Source organism: Xiphophorus hellerii, chromosome 16, assembly GCF_003331165.1.
Source record: "Xiphophorus hellerii strain 12219 chromosome 16, Xiphophorus_hellerii-4.1, whole genome shotgun sequence".
In the NCBI taxonomy this organism is placed as follows: domain Eukaryota; kingdom Metazoa; phylum Chordata; class Actinopteri; order Cyprinodontiformes; family Poeciliidae; genus Xiphophorus; species Xiphophorus hellerii.
The window spans coordinates 21,434,785-21,449,219 of NC_045687.1; the positions used below are offsets into that span (position 1 = coordinate 21,434,785).

The window sequence follows — 14,435 nt, forward strand, 5'->3', positions numbered from 1 at the left end:
GTTTATTTACCAAAACGTTCAACAATAATAATTGTATTATACAAACACACAGGACTGACAGATGCACCAGCGATATAGTGGGTCAAAAGGTTACTGTCCAATAAAGCAATTACTTAATTGTGTGTATAATTATTGATTAAATTACTTTTAAAACATCCAAATTATTACATATAGAATAAATGTTAAAAAAAAAAAAACGCTTATTGTTCGTTAATTATTTTAAGCTGTGTCTGATCCTAAAATCTGACTAATCACTTTAGTGTCATTTAATAAAGAAATACATCATTAGTTCTTAAATGTATTAAGTCGCTGAAATTAAAAGGAGATATATTTAAATACATGTGTAAAAATTATGGATAGGATCGTCTATTTTATTAATGAAATGTATAATTATTCCACTGTATTTTATTTTCACTGAGTGATGTGCTCAGTCTGAATGTGCTGTGAAGATTAAACATGTCTGGTGGAACTTGGTAGACCTAGAACAGAACCTAGTTGACACCAGAGGTGTAAACCTTTTACCACATGGGCCAACTTTTTTTTTTTTGCTCTTCAATAATAATTTACGAGGCGCTTTGTTGCTCCTTCAGTGGTACAATATTCTGGGTACAATGTTCAATCACCAAGGGGCTCAATTTCAAGATTACTAGACATTCACTGTATCTGCTGGGACTAGTTTGCACTTTTTTCAAACTATGGATACCTGGATGGAACATTCAGCTGACCAAGCAGGAACAAGGTCACACGATTCACCATGTAACTGATTTACACTCCAGGTTTTTCTGCCAAGTCCAGATCAGGACAAATTCTACCAACTCAATGTCTTTATGCGAACAGCTGGGCTTCTCTAGATATTAACAGGGATAAACTGGGTTTGGCTGCAAACTTAGCAGGTTTTAGAGAACAAAAAACAAAAACATGCGAGTCAAAGTGTAACACATTTATTGTTGCTGTGTTTGCTGGTTTAAGACCAGTCAGAGGTGGTGCCGCCCCAGTCAGAAGCCTGAGCGGTGGGAGCGGTGGACCAGTCGTCTGTGGCAGGCTGGGTGCTCCAGTCTTCGGCCGCTGGGGGACAGAGGTCAAACAGAGGTCAAACAGAGGTCAGAGAGCAGCAGGAACCACTGATCGGCATGTAGAGGAGAAATCTCTGAACTCACCAGCGAAGGTCTCTCCGGTCTTGACGGGAGCAGCAGCTGTAACGACACAACCGGTTTTAAACAACAGAAGAAGAATCAAAGAATCAGAACTAGGACTGAAACGACTCGTTGAGATTTATCGACTACTGAAATAATCGTAAACACATTTTAGTAATTGTCCATTCAATTGTACAGATCCTATTCAATTATTAATTAGTAAATCTAAAAATGAATTACCAGATCAGCCCTACAGTTCTGATCACAAGTCAGGCAGAAGAAGCCGAGCTTTACACATGTTGATGTTAGGATTCTTTTAGCTGCAGATGCTACAATTTAGGCTAAACAAATACTTTTAAAACATTATCGAATTGTTTATTTGCATCTATTAAGTTATTTCTAATACTGTATGAAAACTGCTTATAAATAAAAAATCTACAAAATATGTAGACGTTTTTTTATCTGATTGTCAGGATAATTGAATAATAAAAAAGAAGTTAGTTGCAGGCCTGATCAGAACTCGTTTTAAAAGCAGGCTACCTGCAGGGAACTGCTGGATGGGCACAGAGGGAACGGCGACGCCCTCGGACCAGTCGGTCACCTCAGGCTGGGTGAACTCGGCCTGCGGGGCGGTCCATTCGCCCTGGAACTCCTCCTTCACCACCGCCTTCTCGGCTGCGGCCTGCTCCTCCTTCTCGATCTGAAACGGGTTTCAAATCAGAACGTGGCTTAGCTCCGCAACGTCCAGACAGCTAAGTGATCGTGGCGAGGCGAGGCGCCGCGCTCCTCCTACCTCCTCAGGGTCTCTGTAGAAGTACAGATCGGGCATGACCTCCCATGGGTGTTCCCTGGAGATGGTTCCCCTCATCCGCAGAACCTCCCTGGCCAGCATCCACCACATCAGACCCACAGAGTGGTGACCCTGAAATGTAGAGAGAAAGTCATTAAAACGTCACACAGCCTACAGACGCACTCTGCAACGGGACTTCACGAAAACAAAAGAATAAATTGTGCGCGGGTGTAAAACGTCTGAAGTCTAACCAATAACACTTCTCTAAGCTCCGCCCCTCACCTTGTTGTTGCAGGGGATGGCGATGTCCACGTATCTCAGTGGGGAGTCGGTGTTGCACAGGGCGATGGTGGGGATGTTGACGTAGGACGCTTCGGTCAGCGGCTGATGGTCGGCGCGAGGGTCCGTCACGATCAGGAGGCGGGGCTCCCTGAAGGCCGCCTGGATCTGATTGGTGAACGTGCCGGGAGTGAAGCGTCCGTGGAAGGTGGTGGCTCCGGTGGCCGAGGCGAACTTCAGCACGGCCCTCTGCACAGGAAACGCAACAACGCTTCAGGAAACACGACTTCTGCGTCGGCTTGGCAACGGAGTCAAACGGCAGGGTGAGATACCGAATAATACCAAAACATTTACAGATAAGAGTCGGGAGAAAATGTTAATGTTCTTACGACTTTTCTGGACCACAAATAATTCCAAACAAGAAAAAAGAAATAAAGATATATTCAGACTGGCACTAAAACACACACACAAAAAAAATAAATTAAAAAATAACTGGATTTTCATGTTTCCATACATCATTTCCCCCCATTACCTTTCAGCCTTTATAATCAAATTTCATCTCTAACCTTGTATATTGACACAATGAACTGTGGCTCAGGGTGTTTTCAAACCCCAGTCATCGGACAGCCGTCCTCCTGGCGTTAGCGAAAACCCCCCGATCCGCTTTACTTTCGCACACTTCCGACACCAGAACACTCACATCAGCGCCCGGCTTTAACAGTGTGCATTCACTCTAAAACTCACGCGTTTTGTTTTGTTGGGTTCGTTTTTTTTACCTGGCCAGTGTTCCTGGAGGAGATGACGCACACATCCGCCGGGTTCTCAATGGCAACAATGGCCCTGGCCGCCAGCAGCAGCTTCTCCCAGGTCTTCTTCAGGTTAATGATATAAATACCTGAGAGAAAAACAAATAAAACTGTGAATCTGGACGGCGTTTGAGGCAACGCCAACCACGTCGTCGCGTGGCTGATCGCTTCTAGCGCGTACCGTCGCTTTTCCTCTTGTAGACGTACTGCTCCATCTGGAAGTCGAGGTTCATGCCTCCCAGGTGGGTCCCTGCAGCCAGGAACTTCAGCACATCCTCCTCCTTCATCTGAAGGACATCCAGACTTCCGGACATCGTGACCACTTTCCCTGCGTTACGAGTTCAGTGGGAGAGCTGCGGGGAGAAAGACGGAGCGTTTAGGGTCCCGCCACAAATTACACAATCAAATGTAAAATTGCTTCTTTACTTTTAATGTAATTTTGTAGTCTTGGTTGCTTAGTGGCCAACTTATTCACATGACCAACTTCATATCGACCCACTTTAACTTATAGTAGCTTGTAAGTCTGAGGAAATTACTCGACACTCAAATTAGCCAGCGAGAAGTTGTTCAAAGCTATTTAGGTAGTAATTAGTAATAATTTTACAATTTCGATAATTTAATATCCAACTTTTGCTAGTATGTAGTCCAATTTCATTCAGATTTATCCTCCAATTTGTGAACTCACTCTGACATTGTATTGCATTCAATATTTTAGCATTGTAAGAATATCTTTATTATAGTACTGTAACTATATATATTTCAGGTGGGTCAACCGGTAACATCAAACTACTGGTCTGCGAACACAGGAAATTACAGTATAGCGAGACTAAACTGTTAGCTAAACGGAGGTTTCCCATTCAGTAACTAACTTTTTTTAGTTCAAGAAAATTGGAACTATTCTCTATGGCAACATATTGGGCTGCAAAGAGGAAGTCCCGTAGAGTAAAAGAAGCAAAGCTGCTACATGAACGCGTGTCCGGGGCTAGCGAATTAGCTTAAGGCGTTAGCATTTTTGCGAACGTGGAGATAAATAGTTTGGTATCGCACCTAAGTGGCATCAAAGTGGTCTCGTCGCATCATTTTAAAACAACCCAGCGCTCGTTTCTGTCACTGGTCTTATTTTTTATCGCTGTATTGATGAAGTGAGGCCGTCTAAAACTCACCACGAAACAACGCCGTATGGAAATCTGAGCACACGGTGAAAAAGAGGGCGCTGGGAGGAAATGACGTAGATTTTATACTCAATTTCCAGGTACGTGATTGGTCCGTTTTTTATCATAGATATAAGACTTTTAGGAGTGACAAGTTTACCTTGGCAAGTTATGTTTGGAAACTTTGAATAAACGTTTTATTTTTGAAGAGAGGTTTTTTTTACGTACCTTGGAAAAATTAATGGCAATTCAAGTATTTTTCTTATTGGTGATTTCTGTCTAGCTTTGTTAATTTAGACCATTATTTTAACTTTATTTTATTAATTAATTTATTTGATTATTTACAGCTTACTTCATTGGATAGCTTTTAACCACAAGTGGGTTAAAAAAAAAATCGCCATTTTTTGTACGATCTGAAACAGTTAAGTGCAATGAAAATAAATACCACTGGTAAACATCACAGAAACATTAGATTCAGGTGGTATATTTTAATCATTTCAATTAATAGTAAATATGAACAATTCCAAAAAGAATAAACTTGTTCTGCTAGTAGCTTAGAGTTCACAGTCAGGCAGTTTTGACCTGAAATCTTTGGAACTGAACAGTCTTATACTTATAAAGTTTCAGTTGAAAAAATATGTAAAAAATAAAAGTCACTCACAATATGGCGGCAAAGTTCACGTAATGCGACGTCTTACCGCTATATGTCTATGTCTATGGCAGCAGTCAATAGCAGAAATGCACTACACTCCTTTGGCCGCTAGGTGGGGCCTGTTCAATACGCTGCAGCGACAGCAGCAGGGGTAACCAGAGGTAGAACCGCGGGTCGGATGAATATCCCATATTAAGACAATGGAGATGGAAAGACCATATTAAGACAATGCTGAGACGCTGACTCCTCGGTGAAAGACTGACCTGTGTTGTAACTGTATTTGCCAGAGATAAAATGTTCCAGGCAAAGGGATCATAATATGTACACAAGGGCATCGTGTGTTGAGAAATTATTTATTGGAACTTGACATGCTAGCAGAAAGTTGACCGGATTATTGTAATCCCGTGGTGACGAAGCGCACGTAAACAGACTAACTGGTACCAAAACAAGGTTTGACTAAATGCCAAGGACAACGTTTATTTACTTCAGATTCAAGATGGACGCCCCTTCTAGCTACAGAGTTAAAATCATTGGGCCTTAAAAGAAAAACCCACTGATGTTTACAACTCATATTTAAGCCACGAATCTTTGAATTACGTCTGACAGAGAAGAGTTGTATTGATCCAAAACTTCCTAATGCCTAATGACGACACTGTTGGATGACCTATGAACCCAAGATTTCGATTTCAGCTTTATTTAAAAAAAAGAAAAAGAAAGAAAATCTACAGCTTTAAAGACTGTTCTATTTGTGTTATCCTGATGAGTGGTGTTTCTTACGTCAGCCCCAGTCTGCTACAACCCCATGTTCTTTTTCACTATTTGATGTCATGTCACTACACACACACACACGCACACACACACACACCCTGTCCAGCTTATCTGTACCGGTGCTGAGATAAGTCGTTGTTAGCCCTCATGTTCTTGCAGGCCTTTGCATGTGCTGCTGATACGATAACACAACCAGGCTAGTAAAGGTGTCTTTCTTAGAACTTTATTGTTTTATATTCTCATTTATTATTAAAAAGGAAGGCCATAAGTTGATTCTGTCTGCAAACTTGCATAATTATTTTTATTGGGATGTTAAGTCCAACCATAGAGTGACTTGCAAAAAGTAACCATACCCATGGAAACTCTAGAAAAAAACTCTTTTTTTCTTAATTTTTTAATTAAACCTGGTTTAAGTGGGTGGAGCTTAATAAAAGGCAGAAATTAGCTGAGGCTTAGAAATGAATAATTCTCCATCCTCTCTGAAGGAGCCGGAGCTATTTTGCAAAGAAGCCTGGACGTTTTATGAATTTTATTTCATTTCAAGATGTTCAAAGCTGCAAGCAAAGACTTCCAGGTGAAGATGTTTGATTACAGTTTTGACTCGTACATTTTTCAAAGCAGTGATCTTTTTTTTGTGTGTGTGTGTGTGTGTGTGTGTGTGTGTGTGGAACATGACGTGACAAAACAGCAAATCGAGACACAAATAGAGAAAGCAAATAATTTATTTTTATAAAACAAACGAAACGATCAGACAGAATCGGTTAGATCATCGCGACTTTATCTGAAAGCCAGACATTCCCAAAACGAGTTCATGGCGTTAACGTAAAGCCGACTCATTTCTATATTCCTCACATTTAGTTTGTGAATTGATTTCCAAGTCTCGTTTCTCCTCCTACTTCTTTATATTCTACAAACCAGGCGAGTTTGACAGAAATTTTGTGTTCAAAGTCAAATATTTTGAATTCGGCATTCATTTTTACGTCAAATCTAACCTTTGAGTTAAAGTGTTAATAATAACAGTAAACATATTTTACTAATAATTCCCGTGGCTCCTTCTCCAGCACAGATGTTTTTTTCCCCCACCATTTCCAAGTTCTGATTCCTCAACATCAGCCTTAAAATTCCAACATGGAAGCGTGACGAGCGCGTCCGTCCCGAGTCTGAGGCCGCCCTCTTCGTACTTGTCACTCCCAACTTCATCTTCGTTTTCCCCTTTTAGACACAAGCTTTTGATCGCTGTTCCCTTCAGGACTTGAGTCCGACGTGCGCCATCATCTGCTCGTACACAGTCCAGGCCATGGCGGCCATCATGGTCCTCCTCAGACACCGAGGAACGGCTCCCCTGAAGAAGCCTTGGAGGCCGTGAGCCTTGTGGGAGAAGACAAGAAGAACGATCAGAAAATGGCGTCTGTATTGGGACTTCGGGACGCACCGGTCCACTTTTTTCACTTCCGATACCAACGCCGATATCTGAGGTTTAGCGTACAGAAAAATAGTGCTGAATTGGCTTTAAATGTTTCTTTTTTTTTTTTTTTTTTAAACACAGACATAAATATACTGGATTACATATTTATCTGATAACTCTGCACCAGTGCAGCGTACTTAAATACACCGACAGCTTGACAAGCTTGGTCAACCATGTGAAAAAAAAAACACAGCCTTACTTTGTAAAAGTGAAATTTAAAATCAAATTTAAAATAAAAGATAAACTGAAATTGTCAGAAAGAGTAGGTTGGCCATTTTGGTGAAACATGTAAAAAGTAATACAGATACAGATATCGGATCAGTCCATCACCGTTATTTACTGTTAGTAATGATTGTATCTATTAATACATTTATGTAGCTAAGTCATTTCTCACCTTGTTTTATATAATCTTTATTTGCTTTTAGCCAGATAAATTAGTCATTGTCCAGAGACAACAGATGAAAAACAGCCTTTTGGCTGATCCTGCCGCTTCTACAGAAATGTTTGCGTATATTCTCCCTACCAAATCAATTTAAAGGACTATAATGTCACCCATATCCAATCTAGATTTTTTTTTTTTTATATCAGGAACAATGCAGATGTTAATCGGATCGGTGCATCTGTAAAGGTAGTTACCGTGTAGATGTGTCTGACGGCCTCCGTCGTCCTCAGCTGGGGGTTCACCTGGACGTGCGTCTTTACGACGTCGGCTGGCTGCGTGACCAGAGAGGCCAGAACACCGGCCAGAACCCCACAGCTGAAGTTAGCCACAGGAGCCGAAGGAGACAAACTGACCTCTTCAGGGGAACAAAATGCAGAATTAGTTGGATCAGAACAGAGATCTGTTACAGCTAAAGTAAATGTGTGTATTGATTTCCTCACCTTGCGGCAGCGAGGCCTTGGTCTGGCTGTAGAACATGACGTAGATCCCAGAGAAAGGAACGTCCCTGAGCAGGGTGGCCATGAGGCCGGAGAACAGAGCGGCGGGGCCTTCGCTCCGACACACGCTGCGCAGCGCGCCGCTCACGCTCACGTAGCTGTACCTGCCGCACTGGAGCACAGACACAAGCAGGCCGCGTTACAAATCGAATTCCACACCGAATCCCACAGCACGTCTACATGTTAGGATTGTCACAGTCAAGCTAGCTTAGCTGCTCGACAGTTGGAAATTTTTCAAATTAAAACTTCCAACTGACCTCGTTTTCTAGTTGTCATAGTGTTGACAATTAGTAGAAAAGCACTACATCCCTATTTCTTTCAGATGTATCACGTACATACAAGACTTAGCGCTTTATGTTGCCAACTTAACAGCAAAAGCCAATGACAGACATTGTCAGCTAGCAGCTATTTGCCCTCCGTCGGGAGCTGGGGGTTGAGATCTTACATGTGAAATCATGTTTATATTTAGCAACATTTCAGACAAAAAAACCCCCAGACAAAATCGAAAACTGCGATCGGTGCACCAATAGTAATAATAGCGACAGCCGGTAAACACTCCCCACCTCGAATCGCGTCTTGATGACGGTGATCGGCAGCATCACAACCCCCGCCACGGTCCGGGCCCCGCCTCCCAGCATCACGGCCTGCGCCGCTCCCGGCCTGCTGTCCTGGAAGAAGTGCTGCTTCAGGGAGTGATAGGAGCTGAAGTAGATTCCCACTCCTGGGATGGTCCGGACGAACGACTGGAGCAGGAGGAGGAAGAAGAAAGCACCTTTAGATGTCATCTCCCCTCCGTGTGACTCAGCGCTCAACGTGGTGAAGCGTTTCCAGCAGACCGACCGGAGAAGAGCCCTTCCACAGCCCCAGCAGCCGCTCCGTCCGCACCACACCGAGGAGCACCGACGTCATTCCGACCCGACTCGACCTGAGGGAAAGAAAAAAAAAGAAGAAGAAAGAAACGGAACAATCAGATAAGCAGGAAAACGCTTGAGATGAGGTAAAGCTATTGGAAATCAATAAAATTGATCAACTCACCCCGGCTGCATGCCACTCTGCGAGGTCTGCAGGCGGGTCTTGACCAGGTCCAGAGGCTGGAAGAGCAGGGTGGAGCAGGTCCCACTGAAGGAGCCACACACGAAGGCTTTGACGGCCGGGTGAGCCTGGCGGATCACGGGCAGGGAAGAGGAAAGGGTTTACAACGTAGAAGAAGAAAACGTATTCTTCGCTTTCTGAGAAAATTTGAGAAACGCTTCATGCGATAGATGAAGAAGTGGAAAACCTTAATAGTGCCGGTTGTGATGGGAAACTCACCAGTGACAGTTCCATAATGCTGGAGGTAATTTTCTGTCGTCCACTCACTTTCCAGAGCTCTTCAGAGGGGAGAAGTTACAGCTGGGAGGGTTTCCCTACAGTGGATGAATCGGGACACGTGCAGCGGTTTATATACATGGAGGTCATCTGACCAACGCCGTGTTTCCCATTTGTGACCCACCCCAACACACTGCCATTTATTAACCAACTCAAAGATCATCATGATACCCATTAGCAAGAATCCAGGTCACAGCTAAAAGCTTTCTGTCGACCACAATTCAACAAATAAATATTTATGTGTGAGATCATTTATATCACCTGAAATAACCAAGGCGGGAAAACATTTTCTTTTATCATAATTTTAAAAAATATATATTAAAGTCCATTTAATATTCCATCATTGGCACACAGAATGAGCTTGTATACCTCTTGGATTACAACAGGCCACCACATACCGTACAAGCAGTCATTTTCAATTGCAATATTGCAAACATTATTTCCATGATTGGGATTCCATATGTTGCAGTTGAAAACACATGCAAATGTTTCAATATTTGTGGAAATTTGTCAATAAAGTAACAAATGCAGAGTTTAAAAACAAATTAATTTGAAAACAATCAAAATTATATTATCTTAATTTTAGAAGCATGTTAATTTGCTAAAATATAATTAAATAAAGTGTTGCATTTATATTTCTCCGTCCTGAAATTATTCGATATAATGGCTGTGGCTAAATAAATGTGCTAAAGTAATTACATGTGTTTAACACTTTCATCAGTGATTTCAAAATTTGGTATTATTCAGGTTTACATTTATTATTTATTAAATTGTGGCACTGTTTGCCTTAAATAGACGATCTGAAGGAAGCAAACAGTTATAATAAATGTACAACGTCAGTGCATGTCAGCATAATGTTTTGTCTCTTATAGAAAATAATGGCTAAAGTCTCCATAACTAGTTTCTACTCGTATAAAAAATTAAAAAAAAATACAGTCAATTTTCTTGCCTTAATTTTTTGTCTGAAATATCTGGAAATTTACATTATTCACGTTAGAGCTATTTTTTGTTGTTGGTCCTTTTTTAATTCAAGAGAGAGAAAATAAAAAATAAAAACAACACCTGAAAATCACCGTGAAGGAAAATCTTAAGCAGTGATGAGTCTGTGGTTACTAAAGCTCCTCCACAGTGGAGTTTTCTCACACTTTGGGCTCCAGGACAGAAAAACAACCCTGGCAGACTACAGTACCAGCAAAAATAAATGCGTCCACTACCATATCCTGGACAGAGGCAGAAGTGAAATCCCCTCGCTGCAACCAAACGCTGACCTTTTATCTGCTCCTTGCTTCCTGACCGAAAACCAGCCGGCGCCGGTTTGGAGAAGAAGCCGTGCTGAGACGGCGCGTGCGGTTGTAAGTAGGCCCCGCCCATCTCCAAGGATGTTGGGATGTGATTGGGTCCAAAACAAACACTTCCGTGTTACGTGGGAAATTTCACAATAATTAAGAGACATAGTAGCAAGGGAAAGGACACGGCTTCTGACGTCAAATTAAGCAAACATCTTTCTTCAAGCAGGTTAAAAATACTTTATCGGACTGGCTTTAAAAAATTTCAACCAATAATTATTTTAAATTTCCTGGTCAGGGAATGACTTCCCTAATCTATTAAAATATTATTTTTTTCCCTTGTGTGACTGACTAGGAAACTCATACAAGACTTAAAGGAGAAACAGCTTTTAGACAGAGATGTGTGGAGTGTCACGGCCCAGTATGAACCAGCTGAGCAGTTTCTGCCGTCCAGCCGGTTCCGACCCGTTTATTCCCACCTCAGCTTTTATTACAGACCATTACTGCCCTCTGCTGGTGAGAACACCGCTAAAGTACTCATGAACCCTGAACTTCTTCACATCTCAACCACTAAATAATTTCACAACTTGATCCGATAGACCAGCAGAATGTAGCGCACAATAGTAACAGAATGAAAACAAATTAGAACATTTTTGTTACTTTTTTTAGTTAATATTGTGGAAACACTTTTCATTATAGTCATGGCTGTCCTTTCTGCTCTTTAGCAACGTTACATACATAGGCTGAAATGGTTGCCCATCTGTATTTGTGTCTCCAAATTCAGTCAAACTGGACAGAGGAGCTTTCTTATTAATTTACATGTTACCATAGATTTTTAAATTTGCTTATGGCCTGGATCATTCTCACAGAGAATATTGTAATCTAAACAATTTGGATTTGGCTACATTAGTTTAAAGTTGTCCTTTGCTGCATTCAAAAGATTTCCTTCTAGTGTTGTCCTGCATTTAGCTGCATGCATCTTTCTTGAAATCTGACCGGTTTCCCGGAGGCTGCTTGAAAAACATAAATAAATAAAAAACAGATTTATAAAGGTGACCCGTTATGCGTCCTTAAACACTTTGGGACAGTTCTTCAGGGTCAACAAAACATGTTCATTGCATTTCCTGAACCAAATCATTCTTGGTAAATGAGACTTTAGTCTGGTCAGGTCTGGATGTTTTGAGCCATTTTACTGAGTTTTGGCACTTTAAGCTGCTGCTGTCCACGACCCCAACTCAACGTTTACACTCGCACAATTATACAACCGCACCTCTTTGAAAAGCAGAAGTGGGGTCTCCTGCACAACCAAAAGAATGCATCAAGTGGTGTCTGATAGTAAGTCGACAAGAAAACAGTCGTCTTTTCCAGCAGCCATTGTACAGAGCATACAGCGATTTTTGAATTTGCTCATTTTCTAGATTAAAAAATAAAAAATAACTTTGCCAAAAAATGGTTAGGTGCTTCTTTTGTAAGCACATGGGCTTTTTTTTTTTCAAAAGTAGTAGAAACCCAAATGAAAGTACAAAAATGTGAAAAATGTACAAAAACAGGACGAGATGGCAGTTTAGAAAGCATCTTTATTTGCAATATCATAATTGACCACATGACATCCATGCCAGAGTTGCAGTGATAAACGTTACAAAATAACTGGTGCACTTTTTTTTTTTTTAATCCTTTTTTTTCTTTTGGATCGCCTTTGTTTAGTAGGTACGAAATCTGCAATCTTTCGAATTACGAGTCGTCATTTTGGAAGTAACACAATCCTCTCACTTTCCAGCAGTGTGAGCCAAAAGGTGACCCTGGGCACAGCCTGTGAGGGGCTTCAGGTCGCGATATCTCCACCAGATCTCATGCAAACACAATCTCATGTCTATACCACGCTGTTGCCAAGCTGCAGAGTATCAAAGAATCTCTTTCCCTCTTAAATCTGCCTTTGGTTCATCTCTCTTAGCAAGCTGTGCCTTAAGAATACAGTGTGTGCTGCGAATCAAAAAAAACAAACGAAAAAAAAAGCTACCCTACTATTTATACTTCACCCTGAACATACGAAAAACGCTGATAGCGAGAAAAACGACAATCAATGTACGTCCAGAAAGCAAAAACAAACAGCCGTGAACCCTGCCAAGTAGGTGTCAGTTGCATTTAAGGCTTTTTATAGTGTGTGTTGGCAGTGTGTGTGTGTGTGTGCACGGTCATTCATAGACTTCAAAGCTGCATCTTTGCCGTTTCGTTGGAACTCCACAAACGCAGTGGTACGTCATTTAGGTTAACTTTTCTTCTGTCTCAGTGCAAAATTAAGAAAATTTCAGCGCACCAATTAAACACCTTCAGGACGTCTCCGATCGACTTCACGTACAAAATATTCTCGGCCAAAACATCGAAATGAGCGCTAATCACAGCTAAGCATGTCGAGTACATTTCAGGATATTGCATAAATCTTTAAGAACCTCGAAGAAGAGGGACAAATGAGCGTAATACACTTGAAGCATTTTCCATTCTTAGCCATTATTTTAAACGAAACAAAAAGAAAATGTCTGCATAATAGAAACTTCTACTTGATATTACTTTGGTCCCCTTCCATTTTATTTGCTTCATTTATTTTCCCCTCTATTAGAAAAATAAATCCTAAATCAGGTCTATTACAAGTCTAAATTTTCCTTATAAAAATAGTTACTTTTCCCAGAGAATGAAAAAGGAAGTGATGACAGAAATTGAAAAAAAAAAAAAAATTGTGAGAGTGTGTTGGAATAGCGATTGTCTACATTTACTGGCGTGTAGCTGTTATGGATGCATAGTTTGATGCTGTTCGGATAGATCGGACAGTCGCAGGACTGAACTTGGACTGAGCAGAATCCCTGCCTTTACTCTGGACATGATTTTTTTTCTTCTTTACAGTATTTTGCTGCTCTTTCTGGTTAGGATTCAGCGTGGAGGAATCGAGTGGCGATGGGGCCGGAGGATGGGGCCCTTCAAGCTTGGGGCTCCGGGGCTTCGGCCTTGGGCTCGCTTTCCTCGTCGCTCTCCACGTTTTCCACGCGAGGGACAGTGCGGCGAGTTACGCTGAAGGGCAAGTCGCCACGCCTGGAACAGAAAGTTAAAGTTAGGAAAAGCTAATCAGTTCTTTAAAAAAGGAACGTGTGTCAAAGTCAAGGGTCGGGGGCCAAATCTGCAGCTTTTTATGCGGCCCTCATGAAATCCATTCAAAATCAACAGATTACTGCATTCTTTTGCTCTACTGAATAGCTGTGAGTTTATTGCAAATTTTCCTCAAATATAGTAAAAAAACATTGGTCTTCAGTGACGCCAACTCCCACCTGCAGGTGGCAGTGTTTCTTTTTCTTTTTTTTTTTTTTTTTATTTTTTTTTTTGCCCCGCAAGGGGTCTTTTTGTGGGCTCTAGTGTCCCTTTTTCAAAGTAGGCTGACAGGAAAGGGGGAAGGAGAGGGGGGAAGACATGCGGTAAACGTCGTCGGGTCCGGGAGTCGAACCCGCGACAGCCGCGTCGAGGCTACGTTGCCTCTGAATGTGGGTCGCACTAACCCCTCCGCCACCACAGCACGCCCGGCAGTGTTTCTTTTTCAACACTGCTGCTATTCTCCATGAAAGCATGGAGAATAATAAATAAATAAATACAAGTTTGACACAATTAGTGCAAATTTTGAAAAATAATTTTAAAATATTTCAAAATTTGCACAAAACGAGAAAAAAAAAAATCGATCCTGGAGGGACTGATCAATGTGAAAACTTTTAATATTTAATTTTAACTATTTACCAAATGGAGAGAGCTATTCATTAAAAT

General features: G+C 41.4%; 3 protein-coding genes across 7 annotated transcripts in view; all 3 read right to left on the minus strand.

The window, feature by feature from the left end:
* Window positions 1-925: 925 nt before the first annotated feature.
* Window positions 926-4,262, minus strand: rpsa (ribosomal protein SA). The gene is made up of 8 exons (XM_032588450.1): window positions 4,172-4,262; window positions 3,190-3,361; window positions 2,979-3,097; window positions 2,206-2,451; window positions 1,927-2,055; window positions 1,674-1,833; window positions 1,158-1,193; window positions 926-1,065 (listed from the first exon to the last, which is right to left on the minus strand). Exons 2-8 carry the CDS (start codon window positions 3,320-3,322, stop codon window positions 965-967), a joined length of 924 nt encoding a protein of 307 aa, XP_032444341.1. The 5' UTR covers window positions 3,323-3,361; window positions 4,172-4,262; the 3' UTR covers window positions 926-964.
* A 2,023-nt stretch (window positions 4,263-6,285) lies between these two features.
* On the minus strand, window positions 6,286-10,724 carry LOC116736145 (mitochondrial glycine transporter A-like). Of its 3 annotated transcripts, none has more exons than XM_032588454.1 (8): window positions 10,620-10,724; window positions 9,295-9,389; window positions 9,019-9,143; window positions 8,824-8,908; window positions 8,547-8,726; window positions 7,927-8,095; window positions 7,681-7,841; window positions 6,286-6,947 (listed from the first exon to the last, which is right to left on the minus strand). In XM_032588454.1, the coding sequence occupies exons 2-8, from the start codon at window positions 9,307-9,309 to the stop codon at window positions 6,825-6,827; spliced, it is 858 nt and encodes a 285-aa protein (XP_032444345.1). In that variant the 5' UTR covers window positions 9,310-9,389; window positions 10,620-10,724; the 3' UTR covers window positions 6,286-6,824. The 3 variants fall into 3 exon arrangements, with proteins under 3 accessions (XP_032444345.1, XP_032444344.1, XP_032444343.1); XM_032588453.1 differs by having other exon boundaries at window positions 10,566-10,673; XM_032588452.1 differs by lacking the exon at window positions 10,620-10,724 and adding an exon at window positions 10,414-10,607.
* A 1,470-nt stretch (window positions 10,725-12,194) lies between these two features.
* Window positions 12,195-14,435, minus strand: part of LOC116736135 (myosin-9-like) — a 37,233-nt gene continuing 34,992 nt past the window's right edge. For all 3 annotated transcript variants that reach the window (XM_032588426.1, XM_032588428.1, XM_032588425.1), the window contains one exon: window positions 12,195-13,718. In XM_032588426.1, the coding sequence (XP_032444317.1) occupies window positions 13,607-13,718 (112 nt within the window). In that variant the 3' untranslated portion in view covers window positions 12,195-13,606. The remainder of the gene's footprint in view (window positions 13,719-14,435) is intronic.

Coding starts and splice junctions, on each gene's coding strand:
- rpsa (XM_032588450.1), bottom strand. CDS start 3,322: ATGTCCGGAAGTCTGGATGTCCTTCAGATGAAGGAGGAGGATGTGCTG. Junction 2,056..2,205: donor CCATCCCCTGCAACAACAAG/GTGAGGGGCGGA, acceptor TCTACATTTCAG/GGTCACCACTCTGTGGGTCT. Junction 1,194..1,673: donor CATCCAGCAGTTCCCTGCAG/GTAGCCTGCTTT, acceptor GTGTCGTTACAG/CTGCTGCTCCCGTCAAGACC.
- LOC116736145 (XM_032588454.1), bottom strand. Junction 8,909..9,018: donor CAGAGTGGCATGCAGCCGGG/GTGAGTTGATCA, acceptor TCTTTCCCTCAG/GTCGAGTCGGGTCGGAATGA. Junction 6,948..7,680: donor CCGTCAGACACATCTACACG/GTAACTACCTTT, acceptor TTCTCCCACAAG/GCTCACGGCCTCCAAGGCTT.